Source organism: Entelurus aequoreus, linkage group LG20 (assembly GCF_033978785.1).
Source record: "Entelurus aequoreus isolate RoL-2023_Sb linkage group LG20, RoL_Eaeq_v1.1, whole genome shotgun sequence".
Classification (NCBI taxonomy): Eukaryota; Metazoa; Chordata; class Actinopteri; order Syngnathiformes; family Syngnathidae; genus Entelurus; species Entelurus aequoreus.
Genome location: NC_084750.1, coordinates 1,296,528 through 1,315,856, shown reverse-complemented (window position 1 = coordinate 1,315,856; position 19,329 = coordinate 1,296,528). Strand labels below are relative to the sequence as shown.

The 19,329-nt window shown below is 40.2% G+C and overlaps 1 protein-coding gene across 1 annotated transcript in view; it reads right to left on the bottom strand.

Moving 5' to 3' along the window:
* Positions 1-57: 57 nt before the first annotated feature.
* ldlrad4b (low density lipoprotein receptor class A domain containing 4b) overlaps positions 58-19,329 on the bottom strand; it is a 27,637-nt gene continuing 8,365 nt past the window's right edge. The window contains exons 2-4 of the mRNA XM_062030366.1: positions 7,218-7,375; positions 5,543-5,593; positions 58-1,683 (exon numbers count right to left, since the gene is read on the bottom strand). Of these exons, the coding sequence (XP_061886350.1) occupies positions 1,120-1,683; positions 5,543-5,593; positions 7,218-7,375 (773 nt within the window). The 3' untranslated portion in view covers positions 58-1,119. The remainder of the gene's footprint in view (positions 1,684-5,542; positions 5,594-7,217; positions 7,376-19,329) is intronic.

The following is a 19,329-nucleotide window of genomic DNA, read 5'->3' as shown; positions in this document are numbered from 1 at the left end:
ATCCAAACCGGCAATGTGTGAGCGCCCCTTTACCTTCGCCTCCTTCAAGCTCATCAAAGTAAAAGTGACGTTAAATTAAATTTCATTTCTTTATTTCACACAGTTTTATGCATGTTTGACATATATATTCTCAATAAAATGTGTTTTAATCTTCAATATATTGGGTCTCTGGAACAGAACAATAAGATTGACATTATTTCTTGTATTTTTGTTGGACATTTTCGAACAAAAACTGAGGTCCCACGCTATAAGAGTTTGCGAAATGTTGCTGTGGAGGAGCGATTGCAATACATTGAGCATGTGTGTACATGACCAGTCATGCCATACCCTAGCCGACCTCCCTCAACCGTGCCAGAACATACCAAACTTCAGCATGCATCAGAGTTCTCACGGTAGCCAAATGTGTTAGACTTCAGTTGGGGGCCCAAGTGTGGCCTCATCTGAGTACGCCCCTAAAATTATCTTTGTTTATTGATCATGTATTGAATTAGGTGATCTAAATTAGGGTTGTGTGAGCACCAGTCAGTGAATTTGTGTTCTTATAAAACAGGGGTGTCCAAACCTTTAAAAACTAGGGTCACATAGATAACAATAAAAGGATACAATAAGGACGGTGTTGCTAGGCAGATGTCAGGACTTATTTTTCTGCTAAATACTTCTACAGCACCTTTCTACCTTAAAGGTACTCAAAGCATGTTACCTCATTTACCCGATGATACAACATCAGTAGCTCGGGGTCCATGGGTCATTGAGGATTGTAGCGACCACCCTTGCAGTTAGAGACTTTTAGTACGAGTATTTCTTGGAGGTTGAAAGGCGGTTGGACTTTTAGCTTTTAGAACTTGAGCTCAGTCCATTTTCCAAGCAAACAATTTCCCTCCTTACTCTTACAAGCCAAAGATAGTGCAACTTTGAAATAACTTTTCTTGGTAAAGTCTCCTTGTCACCGTTCTTGTTCTTGGGATCTGTTGGGGTTGTCATTGTGCACAGATCCCTGAAAAGAAAACCCCATCTCTCCATGAAGAAAGTTTGCCACCAATAAGAACTGCAGTTCCAAAGCAAAGTGAGAGAAAATGCAATAATGTTGTAGTAAAGGTCATGTCCCACTCGCTCTTTTTCTTACACTGGGTCCTCAGGGTGGTGGCCCTTCCACTGGGCAGGCATTATTGTGCTTTCTGGCAGGTTCTGCCGCTGGATCGTCCTGCTCTTAGGCCCCCCGAACTCTCCCATCCTCTGGTTATTGCTTTGCTGGTGTAGAAAAAAAGGCAAGCCCGAGTATTGGCTAATCACCTCGCTGTATGGGGGCGGGGGCCCCTCCAATCGCCTGTGGCTGCTGGAGTTGGCTACACTAATGCCAGAGTTGCTGCTTGGCGGCCTCGGACCACCCGTACCTCCCAAGCCTTCGCCACTCCTGTCGATCAAGTCGCTGTCGTAGATGGTCCGGTTAGGAGGCGCCCTGACTGACTCACGGTTGAGTTCCATCTGCTGTTCAGGGTCGCGAAGCTGCAAGGTGCAGGGTCCCTGGTACGGTGGGGGCTCCTCGCCGTCCGACAGCGAGATGGTGGGCGGCAGGTTAATCTGGTGTTGCAGGAATGGGTAGGTTGGCTGAAAGCGACTGAAGCGGTCACGGTGCACGAAGGCAGAAGCGGTGAAGCCATCCCTGGCTTGGGGAGCATATAAAACCTGGGAGACGAAGTAGAAAGTTTAAATATCTGCAGACGTCAAGCAAGATACATTATCAACCTTACAACCAGAGGACATTTGTCTTTGCTGTTTTCTTTGGTCAGAGTTACACATTTTGGACCATTATGAAAAATACAAATGTCCACTACAGAAGATGTTGGTTCTCAGGATACATGAACCTCTCTAATCCTGTACTCAGCTTGATCAATTAAATACTATTTTAGTGTCCATGGTGTACTGTACATTAAGGATGGGCAATGTGGGCCAAAATCTATATCACCATATGCTTTATTTTGCAGCCTCCTGCGATAACAATATGTATCATTAAACATAACTTGGTATGTTTGGCGGCAGAAAAAAAACAGAGCTTGAGCAACAATAAGCACATATGAACACATGTCACGATACACAGAAAACTCAAAACTTGCAACAAGATGCGTGAGCTCATCTGGTCCAAAGCTGGGCGCCGTTCCGTAAGCCTTCATATCAGGGTCAGCGGGGGGTACGAATGCATTGGGTGGGGGGTGGTGGTTTGTGTCCGTATGAGTGCATGTTAGGCCTATAAACCTAAAAGTCGCGCCGCTCGGCGTCCACGAACAGAGACAACACTCCAGGTGTTCTTGGAGAAGATTCAGAGCGTCTTTCCCTGCACTGGTCTCACTGGGATGTTTACAGCATTTGCAGAGGGAGTCGAATTGCAGATAAGGATTTGCCTATGAATGTTGTCATTCATTCAGGTCATTGTCATCTCAGGGCATTCAATCAATTGCAACTAGACTGTTTGGTTTGAAAGTGTGTGGTAGTAGATACGAATTGTTATTGGCTTTGAGCGAGCAAACATTCCAATGGATTCGTCCAATGTAACGCTCCAATTGATCTTAATTTCGCCTTGCAGAGCGGAAAGCTTCTCCGAGATTTTATCCAATTTGTGATTCAATTCCAAGATCGGCAATGTTTGAATGCCCACAACTCTGCCCATCGAATCCATCGCAAAGGGCAGCCTTTGGGCTCCTTGAACGGCTGCCGTTGTCTTCCAAATTTGTCGATAGACCACAGCGATGTGCAATCCAATCAGCACTTGACCTGTTATCACAGTTTCAAATAGATGTCTTCAACGTCCTGACAGACAAGACTCGCCACCTCTCCCATGAGTCCCTCATGTATTCGGCAGCAAACGTCCTGTCAGGACATGCAGGTTTCACCCAACCTGAGCTTTTCGTCAAGAAGATCTTATCAATTGAGTTGAGAGACAAGTTTATCAATTCCATATTTAGATTTTTTGGAGAACAGTGCAAAAGAGAAAGTTATTTAGTTAGTTTTCTTTTTTCTGCTTTTGCTAAAGCCTTCTTGTGTATTGCTGGGGGTGCTATTCCCGCAAGTCTATATAGGTTATTGATTGTGTTGACCGCAGGCATCCTGTGATGATACTGCATGCTTCATGCAGCTCTGCGTCCACCTTGGGTGCATGGCAGAAGTGGCACCACATGGGGGCGCATTACTCCACTCTAAAATAACTGAATGCAAGGGCGTTAGTCCTGAGTGTTTGTGGGTTTCCTCCCCATTTCGAGTTTGCAAAGTTTTTTTTAGAATATTGTTCTTTGTACTGACTTTCTTTTTTAGGGTTTTGGGGAATGACGTTAATTGGGTTTTGGAGGATTTGCTTTTATGTTCTATTGTTTGTAATACATTTCTATTGCAGCCAATACAAAACAATAAGATAGGAAATGAAGGAGCTGAACAAATGTAGTGTGTTTATGCTGCCAGGTGAGGCGCTGCTGTTGGTTGACGCACCAAACACACACATCCTCCTTGTGTTGAGGTCTCTCGAAGACCAACACTATTTAGATCCTCTCAGCCAGCCTTTAGACTTCCCTGGTTTACGTATTTCACAGGTATGTGAAGTGTCATCTAAGGCAGAAGACTCTTCCTAGCATTGTTGCTAGTCATGACTGCCGCTGATCAAAAGCTGTGTGCAGCCTACAGATCTCTAGGAGTCCCAGGACCTGAGAGACTGTCGTGCTAAGCCCCTGCAACCCATTTCAGTGGTCTCACGGCAGGCCATTCCTTTGACACTCAGCCACCAGGTCACCATACTTGGTCCTCTGTTGTTCGAGACCTTTCTCCATCTGCTCTTCCCAGGGGACATTTAGCTCCAGTAGAACCACCTGTTTGCTTACTCTGGACATTAAGACCATGTATGGCTCCAGTGTTGGAACTGCCACAATGCCCGGTAAACATAACAGTCTCCCAGGGTCCCTAGCTGTTGCAAGCAGGTCCCGCCGGGTCTTCTTTGGGGGTTGAGCTTCTCACCGGCTCAAAAAGACATGATGGAACACTTGAAGGGGTGCTGCCGCTTGCTCTTTAGATGCTCTCTGCTACTGCCCACAGAATCTGGTCATGGCTCCGACGATACTGACCATCTCATAAGAGGTTTGAGAAGGAGCTTAGGAAGTGTTGGAAAAAATCCCTTTTCTTGCAGAGTTGGTAATTGAGGATGTCATACGCTAACTGGATTAGCAACTTGAAGCTGAATACTTTCACTTGGTCCAAGACTCCTGCTTGGACCTACGAGTTAAAGCGACTTTCCCCCACCTGGTCACGTAGCTCCTCCTAGATCAGGTACTGAATTGCTACCCACTTCGACCCACTCGGTAGCCACCAAGATGCTGTGACGCAACCTGTTCCACGGCATCCTGGGTATGGCATCTCCATCCTGTTATAACCTTTAAGCCTCCTAAAGAATCTCCGTGGAGCAGGACTCCTTTGGCTCGAGTGACCTTGAACTTTAGATGAACAAAAGCTGAGCTTGGTCTTACGCCCAAAGTGTGCAATTCTGCTTAAGATACAGAGCAGGTCCAGTTCCCTGCACAGGAACTAGCTAATCTTCCTTTCAAAGCCATCCTCCATGGTGACTGGTATTAAACTAGGAGCAGCCAGAGGAGACAAGCTAGTAGATCTAGGCCTTACAATTTTTGGGAAGTCCAGACTTGTCCATTGACGAGAGCCAAGTGTTGAGGTCATCGCTGTTACTTTGCCGTGTTGCCTTCAGGTTGAAGGATAGCCTAGGCAAGTTCTTCTCTAGCTTTTCTGACACTGATGGAACTTGAGCGTCTCCCACCATGAAGCAGAATAGGCCAGTCAATTTTCCTTTCCCCAAGACTTAGGACCTGGGCCTCATGTACTATAAGTGTGTATGCACAAAAACGTGGTGTACACTTTTTCTCCCGGCAAGTGACCTGAAGGTGGAAATGAGCTGAGCCTCACGCCAACTTCATGGCTGGCGAACGCATGTTTCTCAGAGGTGATGCTGGAAAGCACTTTTAAGAAACAAATGTGAAAACAATTACTCCAAAGAATGTACTAAACAATACCATTGAAAACAATATTAGAAGACTAGCGCTCTTGCACTCTTATTTGGAGGACCCAAATGCAAGACCCGAGTGAAACAGAAGCAGAGGCTGGACCAAGCGGGTTACATTAGCCGACGCTTGATAAGAGAAGGTTGTGAATCCTCGTTTGTCCAAAAATAGTCGTCTTTGTTGTCTGTTACCAAGTATGCCATGCAGGGATTTGAAATAGTTTTAGACGTCTTTGAAGGCTACAACGGCGACTCAAATTAGCCGCATCTTCCAATTTTTTAAATCATTTTTAGAATCCTAAAAAAAAATGATGTCTTCTTGTCTCTCATAATAATTTGTGAATGATAGGCAAAATTTAAAAAAAAAGTGCAGTTCCCCTGAGAGATTTATCCATTTGACCTGTATCGCTTAGGTATTAGCATGTAAACTTTACAAACTATTTTGGAATGCGACTGTTTCAATTTTTTGTAATGATTTATGTGCAAGGAAGCGTTTCTTACCTCTGAGACTCCTTGTCGAGAGTTGCAGTCTGACGGCCACAGACATCCGTCCTACGCAAAATGTAACAAAGATGATGTCATTTCTTCTAGAGATACATGCTCTTAGTCAGCAAGTAGACCTTATAACAGGTGATCAGATATTAGAGTACATATTAGTAACAAGATGTGTTTGTATCGATTTCACAAATGGTACACAACCGGTGAAGGACAGGAAGTGTTTATGGGATGACTTGCGAAACAAAGGCAGTCCAGTCTTTGTATAGCGGGAGTCACTGTTAGCGATAGCGCCAAATAACAAGCAAAGCTGGAATACCTTCTTCCGGGGTTGAAGTTGTGCATTTTTTTTTCTTACTGTACCCAAAATTAAGGGATGTAAAATATAAAATAACGTATTTTCCAGACTATAGAGCACACCGGTATATAAGCCGCACCGACAATTTTTGAGGAAAAAATATGCTCTTTATATTAGCCGCACCGGACTATAAGTCGCAGATATATACAGTATGTTGTGAAATTTGTTTTTTACACAAATATTTTGTAAATGTTTATTTACACACCTTAATTGATTCCAAAAGGTGTCTGTAACACGGCAGAAAACGGATGATCAAACAAAACAGAAGTCATCGTCATGGACCACTAGCTGCAGAAGCTAGCTGTCAATCAGCTAAACAGACTCAATAACTCCACAGTTTTGTGAATTTACTGAGGAATTTGTGAAACTGAAACAATAGAAAAATAATGCTATTGTATGTCAATACTAACACAGACACGTGTTGGCATGTTAGCTAATGCTAACGGCGCTAGCTTGATTACATTACGATAGCACATCCAAATATGCATGAAAACCTCCTACAGACATCACACATGGCACGCTTCAGTACGTAAGAATTGTTTTAGTTATATTGTAAAACTTACAAACGTTGCTTGGAGTGATGAATGAAGAATCCATACGAGTAGAAAGGCTATGGACGGCTGGAAGCGAACACTGTACTACGGTTGAGAAAAAAAGTACTACCCGTGAATGGAAGCAGCACCTGCAATGAGCGAACTCGTCCATAAGATTGTGCCATAGCACAAACAATCAAACACCTACTAGGTGTATTTGCTTGTTTTTTCCCACCTATTTTTATCATGGCTGTTACAGCGAAAAATAAAATCCATAAACTAGCCGCAGTGTTTCATAAGCCGCAGGGTCCAAAGTGAAAGAAAAAAGTAACCGCTTATAGTCCGAAATGTACGGTTTATGTGACCCAAGTACTGACTTAAAAAAGCTCAGTGTTGCGGAGTCATCATGAATCAAAAAGTGGCAACTAATTCATGAAAAACACAAGAAATGAGGTAGCAAGATATTGTTCACTTTTTAGTGATGAGAAGAAAAGATGCAGCATGAAAATAACAACAAGAATAGTTGCAAGACTGGTGTCACAAATCTATATTTAAAATCAATATTTAAAATCGTTATTTAAAATACAGTTCTGCCACACTTTTATGCACTCTAGACTGAATAGTAAATAGTCTATTTATATAATGCTTCACTATACCAAAGCGCTTTGGAGACGTGCCTCACATCCAAAGACACCGTAAACAGTCCTGGACTTTTCTGACACCCCTCCCATGTTTTTCAGCTACGATGAAACACACACACACGTGCGCACACACACACACACACACTCACACTCACTGACCTGCTGCAGGAAACGGTCTGGCCCGCCGCCTGAGTCTGCGTGGTCACGAAGGTGGAGATCTTGTGGTGGTTTAGCAAGCAGATGATGAGCAGCACCATCACTGTCATCACAACAACGATGAGCACGATCTGAACAAACTCCAGTTCAGCTACACAAACACACAGACACACAAAAGGAAAGATGAGACGCTGACAACAAAATCCTTCTCTTGTGAGACTTTGTGAACATGTGGAGGGGCGATTGCAATACAGTTGGCAGTGCTACACACGCGCATGTGTTTCCACGCTCGTTAGCGCAAGATACCCCACCCCCAAAATGCACACACACACACACACACACACACACTGTACATGTACAGCCCAAATGTTACTGTACAAACGATCACACTACAGTGGACTAGTGCGTGCGTGCGTGTGTGCGTGTGTTTGATAGTTAAGCCCCGTAAAAGCTACAAAAAACAAGTATTTTATGTTTGGATCGGTTATTATTATCACATTTTGACCCTGCGGATGAAAAAACCTGGAATGTAAGACAACTTCACATTTAAAGGGAACCTTAAAGTAATATTAATAATAATAATGGACTACAATTCTATGACACTTTTCTAAAAACTTAAAGTGCATTACAGTGAAACCTGAGAAGTCATCATTCATTCACTCCACATTCACACATTAATGGTGTTAAATATTTATTAATAATAATGATAAACACATTGATAGTGTTAGGAAACATGTATTAATAATAACAATAATATTTAAAGCCATACTTAAGAACTTTCAGTTTGAGTTGATTTTGGCGGGGACAGGGGACCAAAGCGGTTTTGCCAGAAGAAGACCACATTTCCATGATCCCTAGCGCATATAGTGTCACACTGACACAATGTCCGCTGTAATATTGTCACAAATACTCTGTCTCTAAAAAAAATCTCTCTCTATATATATATATATTCTGTCTCTAATAGCTATGCTGATGTTAAATAGCAGACACTATCAGGAAATGATCTTGGATTACGCTACTACCAAGAATGCATCGGGGCGGATGCAGGTCCCAAGCAAAGAAAGACCAGCGGGAGGGTTTTTTTGGGAAGTAATGTGGAACTATCACGCTGGTGGCTATTTTTTGCTACCACACAAATTTCAGATAGCTAACATTAGCATTATGCCACCAATTTGCTCCTACAGCCATTCATATTCATCATATTCATACACCAAACATTCATTCATTCACCAAACATTCATTCATTCATACAACAAACATTCATACACCAATCTCATTCCTTCATATTCATACAACAAACATTAATTCACAAACATACATTTATATTCATACACCAAACATTAATTCATATTCATACCAAATATTCATTCATATTCATACCAAATATTCATTCATATTCATACACCAAACATTAATTAATATTCATACACCAAACATTCATTCATAATCATACACCAAACATTCGCTCATTCATTCATACACCAGGCATTCATTCATATTCATACGCCAAACATGCATTCATATTCAGACACCAAACATTCATTCATATTCATACACCAAGCATTCATTCATATTCATACACCAAACATTCATTCATATTCAGACACCAAACATTCATTAATATTCATACACCAAACATTCATTCATAATCATAAACCAAAAATTAATTCATTCGTTCATACACCAAGCATACATTCATATTCGTACACCAAACATTCATTCATATTCAGACACCAAACATTCATTCATACATACACCAAACATTCATTCTTACGAACACTAATCTCATTCAATCATATTCATACAACAATCATTCATCCATTCATACACCAATCTCAATCATTCATTCATACACCAATCTCAATCAGTCATTTATACACCAAACATTCATATTCATACACCATACATTCATATTCATACACCAAACATTCATTCATATTCATACACCAAACATGCATTCATATTCATACACCAAACATGCATTCATATTCATACACCAAACATTCATTCATATTCATACACAAACATGCATTCATATTCATATACCAAACATGCATTCATATTCATACACCAAACATTCATTCATATTCATACACCATTCATTCATATTCATACACCAAACATTCATATACATACACCAAACATTCATTCATATTCATACACCAAACATTCATTCATATTCATACACCAAAAATCATTCATATTTATACACCAAACATTCATTCATATTCATACACCAAACATTAATTTATATTCATACAACAATCATTCATCCATTCATAAACCAATTGCATTGATTCATTCATACACCAATCTCATTGATTCATATTCATACACCAAACATTAATTCATATTCATATTAATACAACAATTATTAATCCATTCATACACCAATCTCATTCAATAATATTCATAAACCAATCTCATTCATTCATTTCATACACCAAACATTCATTCATATTCATACACCAATCATTCATTCATACACCAAACATTCATCCATTCATACACTAATCTCATCCATTTATTCATGCACTAATCTCATTCATTCATATTCATACAACAATCATTCATCCATTCATACACCAATGTCATTCATACTACAATCATCCATCCATTAATACACCAATCTCAATCATTCATTCATACACCAAACATTAATTCATATTCATACACCAAAAATTCATTCATATTCATACAACAATTATTCATCCATTCATAAACCAATCTCATTAATTCATTCATACACCAGTCTCATTTATTCATACTCATACACCAAACATTAATTCATATTCATACACCAAACATTCATTCATTCATACACCAAACATTCATTCATTTTAATTCACCAAACATTATTCATATTCATACACCAAACATTCATTCATAGTCATACAGCAAACATTCATTCATATTCATACAGCAAACATTCATTCATATTCATACAACAATAATTCATCCATTCATACAACAATCTCATTCATTCATATTTATACACCAAATATTCATTCATATTCATACAACTATCATTCATCCATTCATACACCAATCTCATTCATTCATATTCATACACCAAACAGTCATTCATATTCATACACCAAACATTCATTAATTCATACACCGTATGAACAGCTCTAGTGTTGATCAATACTAGAGTTGTATCGATTAAATCAATATCACCAAAAATGATTCCCGGGCGCAGCCACCACTGCTGCTCACTGCTCCCCTCACCTCCCAGGGGGTGATCAAGGGTGATGGGTCAAATGCAGAGGATAATATCACCACACCTAGTGTGTGTGTGACAATCATTTGTACTTTAACTTTCACTTTTTTTTAACTTTATATAGTTATAGTCCCATAATCTTTTTTTTCTGGTTTTGTTTGGTTGATGTAGGGCCGGGCGATATGGCCTTTTATTAATATCTCGATATTTTTAGGCCATGTCACGATACACGATATATATCTCGATATGTTGCCTTAGCCTTGAATGAACACTTGATGCATATAATCACCCCAGTATGATGATTCTATGTGTCTACATTAAAGCATTCTTGTTCATACTGCATTAATATATGCTAATTTTAAACTTTCATGCAGAGAGGGAAATCACAACTAAGTCAATTTACCAAAACTGTATTTATTAAACAGTTATTAAGCAGTGGCACAAACATTCATGTAAATTCCAAAACAGAAAGTGCAAGATTGTCAGAGACATTTTAAAACAAGCTATTACTGCACTTTTGTGCATGACGTCACTAAAATTACATTTCAAAACAACACTAAATTAAAGTGCACTTTTTGTACAGAACGCCACTACAATAGTTTAAAACAAATAAAGTGCACTTTTGTGCATGATGTCACACAAGATATTTCAATAACTGTCAAATAAAAATGAGCTGCATAATAGAAAATCAAATAGTATATGTCCTTCGCTATGTGGTAGGTTACTGCGGACGTTATCTCCTTCTGTTGTTGACTATTTGTTTAATACGGTGTTGATCTGGAAATGGTAGCTTGGGCATTTTGTTGGTGTTTTACCGAACGGAGATGTTGGCATGCGGAGTTTCAAGCACTTTTCATTCTCCAGCGGGTGACTTTTCAAATGGTGCTACACATTAGCAGTGCCGCTACTTTTTGTAGCAACGCTTTTTCCGCACACTTGTAAAACATCTTCCCGCTTGAAGCCAAACCACCGCCAGACGATGGACTCCCTGCTGTTTTTCTTGGGAATGAATTCTTCCTTCATTTGTTACCACACCTCTAGCATCACTGCTAACTTTACCATGCCGCTACCTCTCTGCTCCGCGAGAGCGTATGACTGTGCACGCGTGACAGTATGTGACGTATGTAAGAAGGTGCGCGTCAAAAACACACGTCAAAAGTGGTAAAGGAATGGCTAAATCCGGCTAGAATTAAGGTTTTAGAATGGCCTTCCCAAAGTCCTGACTTAAGCGTGTGGACAATGCTAAAGAAACAAGTCCATGTCAGAAAACCAACAAATTTAGCTGAACTGCACCAATTTTGTCAAGAGGAGTGGTCAAAAATTCAACCAGAAGCTTGTGGATGGCTACCAAAAGCGCCTTATTGCAGTGAAACTTGCCAAGGAACATGTAACCAAATATTAACATTGCTCTATGTATACTTTTGACCCAGCAGATTTGGTCACATTTTCAGTAGACCCATAATAAATCCATAAAAGAACCAAACTTCATGAATGTTTTTTGTGAACAACAATTATGTGCTCCAATCACTCTATCACAAAAAAATAAGTGTTGTAGAAATGATTGGAAACTCAACACAGCCATGACATTATGTTCTTTACAAGTGTATGTAAACTTTTGACCACAACTGTAGTAAAAAGAACCTTCAGAACATTCCAAATTCATAGGATTGATATTTATGTAATGATTTCCTCACAAAATAATTGAATTGAGAATTGTTGGAAACCGGAATCGGAACGAGTCAAGAAAGCTAACTGAGGCAAAAATAAAGGATGTTTTTATTTGCTTCAACTCGATTCTCCTGAGAGCCGCGGCTAAGCTAAAGGCCCGCTGAGTTCACAGCCTGCCCCCCCCCCCCCCCCCCCACTCCTCTCACACACACACTTGTACACACACAGCCCTAACTGCTGCCACGGTCGTTGCTATGGCAACACTTCAGCATGGCGCTGTGATCAACAGGGCCCGGAGCTACCGGGGCGCCATGGCAGCGACCGAGCTGGCACACACACGCGCAAAGTCGCACTGAGAGATCCGAAAGGGGAAGATAGTAGAAGCGAAGAGAAAGCACACTTGAAAAGAATGGTAAATGTAAACCCCAAGGGAGGACCGATACAAAGTGAGGTGATGAGACTGTTTTAAGAGGAGGAAAGAATATAAAGGTGTAAGACATGTCAACGCAGCACATCAACAACAAATAATAGATACATAATAAGAAAGGTAACGTGTGTTTCCGGGGCCAGAGCTCCCGACATCAAAGCTAATCTTCGGGAGCTGACTCGCAAGAGGCCTAGACACTTACGAAATGCCAATGGCAATGCTAGCTACTCAAATATAGTTTTACACGTTGGCTCCAACGACACCAGGATGAGACAATCTGAGATTAAAGTCAAGGTCAAGGTTCAACTTTATTGTCCCCGCGGGGAAATTTGTCTTGGGCAAGGTGCATCATTGCTTTCTTAACATACACAAAAACAACAAAACAAAAACACAAGTGCAGACACAACTACAACCAGACAACTAACATTTAAACATCAGAACATGGAGCTTGATAGACACAGATGGCACTTTGATGTAGGCATAAAATCTACAGTATGGAGATAAAGATAAAGTGCCAGTGTGCATTGCACTAGAGCTCATAGATAAAGTGCTTTGTGCTTAGTTCTAAAGTGCTATGTGCTTTACTAATAAAAACATAGCGAGGAAGATGGCTCTGCATCGAGTACTTGTCTCTGGTGCCCTGCCTGCTAGAAGCAAGAGTGAACAATACAGCGGATTAGTTTTGCTAACTCGATGGCTGGCTAACTTTTGTCAAGAATAGAGCTAAAACTTTAGACATATGTGTGTTTGTGTATATATCTATCCATCCATCCATTTTCTACCGCTTGTCCCTTTTGGGGTCGCGGGAGGTGCTGGAGCCGATCTCAGAATATATACAGTATACAGGTATATGTTTGTGTATATATGTGTATATGTATTTATATATGTATATGTAATTGAATATATATACAGTTCGTGGTCAAAAGTTTACATACACTTGTAAAGAACATAATGTCATGGCTGTCTTGAGTTTCCAATAATTTCTACAACTCTTTTGTTTTTGTGATAGAGTGATTGGAGCACATACTTGTTGGTCACAAAAAACATTCATGAAGTTTGGTTCTTTTATGAATTTATTATGGGTCTACTGAAAATGTGACCAAATCTGCTGGGTCAAAAGTATATATATATATATATATATCCATCCATCCATTTTCTACAGCTTGTCCCTTTTGGGGTTGCAGGGGGTGCTGGAACCTATCTCAGCTGCATTCGGGCAGAACGCGGGGTACACACTGGACAAGTCGCCACCTCACCGCAGGGCCAACACAGATAGACAGACAACATTCACACTCACATTCACACACTAGGGCCAATTTTAGGGTTGCCAATCAACCTACCCCCAGGTGCATGTTTTTTGGCAGTGGGAGGAAGCCGGAGTACCCGGGGAGAACATGCAAACTCCACACAGAAAGATCCCGAGCCCGGGATTGAACTCAGGACTACTCAGGACCTTCGTATTGTGAGGCACATGCACTAACCCCTGTTCCACCATGCAGCCTGTATATATATACAGTATATATATATATATATATATATATATATATATATATATATATATACTGTGTATATATATATGTGTGTATATATATATATATATATATATATATATATATAGGGTTAACCCTAAACACACAATTTCCGCAAAAGGGGGGAAGCACAGACAAAAAGGTGCATTTTCCCTTTTCCACCTTTTCACCAGTGCAAACTGGGTTGCTTCTACATGATAAAATGTCAACAACAAGCAATCAGTCATAGAACAACACATTTCATGAATAATTCCATAAAATAAAACCCCACTGTAACAAACTTAGTATTCAACCCTTCCAAATGTATTTTTATTTATTCTTATGCAGCAGTGAATATATTTATATGTTCATATCTACAAAGAGCACCAAGGTATTTACTATTATACCAACATCCCCCAAGTACTGCACACCAAATATGTTTTGTTTTGTTTCTTGCCCAATAGCCCCGTTGTGGCCAGGATTTAAAGGGTGCTATTATACATAAGTAACCTTCCTTACCTATTGCTACCTCTTGTTGTGTATTTGGGATCTGTGCAAGTCCCGAAAATGTTAGATCAAACCATGGAGGCATGGTAGCGATATTTCTAAAACAATCTTGCCTTCCTTCATACTTCCTCCAAACGGTCCGTTTGGAATTTGCTCCTGTTGTACGTGTAGCTACAAATGTAGCTTACCACCATTTGTGTGAATGTTGACTGCATGAATAATGGATTCTCAGTTCTCTGTGAAGGGCTTTCAGTCTCTAGAAAAGCACTATATGAATCTAATCCATTATTATTATTAGACGTGACGTCAGCGGATTAATTACCCAAACATTGCGCGAGTCATCCATTTTTTAATTGATGTAGGACCGAGTGTGCCAAAACATTTAAACGATGAAACCCAGTGAAGAAAATGTTCTGTTGTTGGTTTCCTTTAACCAGCACACGTCACTACACCAACTTTCAGCGTCATCTGAAGTAAAAAGTGCCTTACTTTGAACTTTTATGATGTGTGGCAATGTGCCTTCACCTGTGAAGAAGTCACTTTGAGTGTGTGCAAAGAGAAGTCCTGTTTCACCCACAAACTTTCACGAAAAGATGGATTTTCAGAAAAACAACTTTTAATGGCATAGTTGGTGCCTACTACTGTAATTTCCGGACTATAAGCCGCACCTGACTATAAGCCGCACCAGCTAAATTTAGGGGAAAATACAGATTGCTCCATATATAAGCCGCACCCGACTATAAGCCGCAGGGTTTTGATGTGTAATTACCGTAGTATATAGGGGTTCCTGCTACCACGGAGGGGATTGTCGGGACAGAGATGACTGTTTGGGAACGCAAAGCGTCCCATTTATTAACAATAAATCTTTCAATCATTCAATCAAACTTTCACATCTTTGACATGGCGAACAGCATTCGTGCAGAGTACAAATAATACAACGGTGCAAAGTAATTCAAAGTGCTCGCCTGTACGTTATCAAAATAACCAGCCTACCGGTATATGAAAAGTCAGTCTTTAATCATTGTGTCATCGTCTTCTTCCTGCGTACTAAAACCACCGAAATCCTCTTCGTCGGTGTCGGAGAAGAACAGGCCGTAAATAAGCCGCACCCTTGTATAAGCCGCAGGGACCAGAACGAGGGGAAAAAGTAGTGGCTTATAGTCCGGAAATTACGGTATTTATGGCAAAGGACGAGACAAACAGTAAGTAATAACAGTAAGTTAGAAATGTGTGAATACATTAGCAATGTTAGTTTGATTTGTTGTGTAGCTATCTTAACCTTCTACTGTAAGAAAATATCATCACTGTCCTGTAGCAAAATAAAGAATGATTTTTCTAAAAAATTAATATTATCCGTTAATATGTTCGCGATGTAGCTTATACCATATAATTACTGTATAGATAGCTTGAGCCTTTATTGTTTACAAGTGGTCATGCAGTAATATAAAATGGAAGCGCATTTTACATCCAGGATTTAGCATTATAGAGATAAAGACTTGATTTGCAGCCGGGCTTTCTTACTTTCTGTCCTCCACGTCGTTTCCTCATTGAGCTGACAACAAAACACAATAAGCCGCTGTGTTTTGTGTCTCGCTTAACCATCTGGGATGTTTTGTTGTGGTGAAAGTCACTCAAAACAGAAAAGCAAAATAAACGAACTATAAAACATGGCTCGTTAGCGTAAGGGGGTGTGGTGGGGAGGGGTTTATTTGCATCCAACAACTTTGTTTTTCAAAAAGTGGCTTGAAGACACACTATATTGCCAAAAGTATTTGGCCACCTGCCTTTACTCTCATATGAACTTGAAGTGCCATCCCATGGATTTGTCCAAAATGTTTTGGTATTCTGGAGCATTCAAAGTTCCTTTCACTGGAACTAAGAGGTCAAGCCCAACTCCTGAAAAACAACCCCACACCATAATTCCTCCTCCACCAAATTTCACACTCAGCACAATGCCGTCCGAAATGTAGCGTTCCCCTGCCAACCTCCAACCCTATACTCGTCCATCAGATTGCCAGATGGAAAAGCGTGATTCATCAGTCCAGAGAAGGCGTCGCCACTTCTCTAGAGTCCAGTGGCGATGTGCTTTACACCACTGCATCCCACGCTTTGCATTGGACTTGGTGATGTATGGCTTAGATGCAGCTGCTCTACCATGGAAACCCATTCCATGAAGCTCTCTGCATACTTTACGTGGGCTAATTGGAAGGTCACATGAAGTTTGGAGCTCTGTAGCAACTGACTGTGCAGAAAGTCTTTGCACTATGCGCTTCAGCATCAGCTGACCCCTCTCTGTCAGTTTACGTGGCCTCCCACTTGGTGGCTGACTTGCTGTTGTTACCAAACTCTTCACTTTTCTTTTAATAAAGTTGACTTTGGAATATTTAGGAGTGAGGAAATTTTGCGACTGGATTTGTTGCACATGTGGCATCCTATGACAGTTCCACGCAGGAAATCACTGAGAGCGGCCCATTCTTTCACAAATGTTTGTAAAAACAGTCTCCATGCCTACGTGCTTGATTTTATACACCGGGCCAAGTAATTAGGACACCTGATTCTGATCATTTGGACGGGTGCCAAATACTTTTGGCAATATAGTGTAGGTCTTTAAAGCAAAGTCTATGCAAAGTGTTGACCAAAGAACCATCATCACACGTTACATAGACCAAAACGAAGGGTTTTAAAAATAGGGGAAAAAATCATAATATGACATCTTTAGGAGGTTAATGGTTTGAAAAGAAAAAAAGGAAGTGGCTTTGTTTGACTTTCAGAAAAAGTAGAATTTTTCATAGTCTGGACGGGAAGCTTGATTGCTCAACTGAGAACTGACACTAGGAACTGTTTCTGTTAATTGATGTAAACCACCCATTGAAAACACGTGTAAAACATGCAATCAGGGATGGGAATTGATACGATTTTTCTGGTTCCGATTTCACTTTCAATTCTGCTTAACGATTCGGTTCCTTAACGGTTCTCTTATCGATTCCTATTTGGAATTAAAGAGGAAAAAAGGTGAATTTGCCTCCATTTTGATAAGTTTAGAGGCCACATGTCCTTACAAAGCCTACAGTGAGGTCTCATACGTAGCATAGAAGATAAAAAGGTTGTTGTTTTTTTAAAAGAAATATAAGAAACAAATATTATTTTGTAGAATTAACATAATAAAGCATGGGAAAATTACACAACAATGTAACATTTATTAACATGTGATGTTAACTTATTACATGTAATGTGAGATATGTCAATATAATATAGATGATTATGGCTTACAGTTTATAAAAACCTTGAATTGAAAATCTCAGAAAATGTAAGGTTTCAAAAACTGTAGGCCATGATCATCAAAATGATAACAAATAAAGGCTTTGAAATATGTCACTTTGCATGTACTTTATATCACATACTAGTTCCACGTTTGAAGTTAATTGCTGACATGAATGGACTTTTACGCCATATTCTAATTGTATGAGTTATAATGACCAAGTGAAAATGTCTCTGACTACAATTGAACATTCCCTTGCCGAAAATTGGGAGTTTCTACTGCAGCAAATGGATGCAAGCTTTTGACCATAAACTTAGTCGCTGCTCGGTGACATTCGTCTAGCGGCAGACGTGAACTGGAACGAGTGCTGTCCGCCTCGGAGCCAATCAGAATGTGTTTCTCGTCATGCTCATCTAAATGAGAAGGTATTCATTTCAATTTAACAAATATAGCGCTAACATGATAGGCGGTGTTAGTTAGTACCTGTTGTATTCAGCTGACGTGCAGCTGCTGCGATGAGATAAAAACGCGACTTTCATTTACAATTATTGCATGCTGCGTCTTGAAATGTTTCAGCATATTGCTCGTATGTCCTCTTGATGAACTAGCGGCCTTATAATTATTACAAGTAGAACTGTTGCTATTTTTTATTGTAAAATGGTAGTGCTTGCTCCGACCGGGCGCCGCCTTTTCGCAATCTGACGTCACTGCACACCTTGTGTAATGACGTGATCCCCACCTGAAAGAATCATTAAGGGAACCGTTTGAAAGAAATGGCAAGCAATTCCAAAAAATTGATACACTGGGAACCAGTTCTGAACAAGAACCAGTTTTTAATTCCCATCCCTACCTGCAAATGTCAGACTGTATTATAGCTGCATTTACGCACGTAAACGTTACCCACCTTGCTGCCGTGCTGGACTGAAACAAATCCCATAAACCTTTGCCATCTGAGCAGTGAGCATGCACAATAAGCACTTGACATTTCGACATGTACTTCTTTATATCAGCTGACATTGGGCTTGATACAGGACTGTGCCAGGGATACCTGTTAGCTTCTTAATAACCACATCAGCTCAGAAAAAAGTGTTTGCATGTCTCAAAACATGTTAGAATAGATTATATTCTGTTACTACGGACATATTGTGTGCATGGAAATATAGTGATTTTTATGTGCTTCTTCAAAATCCACCGCGGATAACCCAACATGTCTCTACTTGTCAGGAATATACTGAGCAGTAATTCCCTGGCAGCATCTGCTTGCTTTTGTTGGCTCCATATTTGGGAAACAAATGCAGCGAGACCAGGTACACTGAGGTTATGAAATATGCTGACTATGTAACTGAATCCTGGGGGGTCCACAACCACATACTTGGTTACGAGACATCCCGGTTAATGTACACGAGTGAAGATCTTGGCTGCTCAGAGAGTAATGGGTGTATGCGAGTTTCATTGGGGAATTCCTATTTTATGTTTTTTTTTAGGTTGTTATGCTTCTCATGTTAGCATTTAA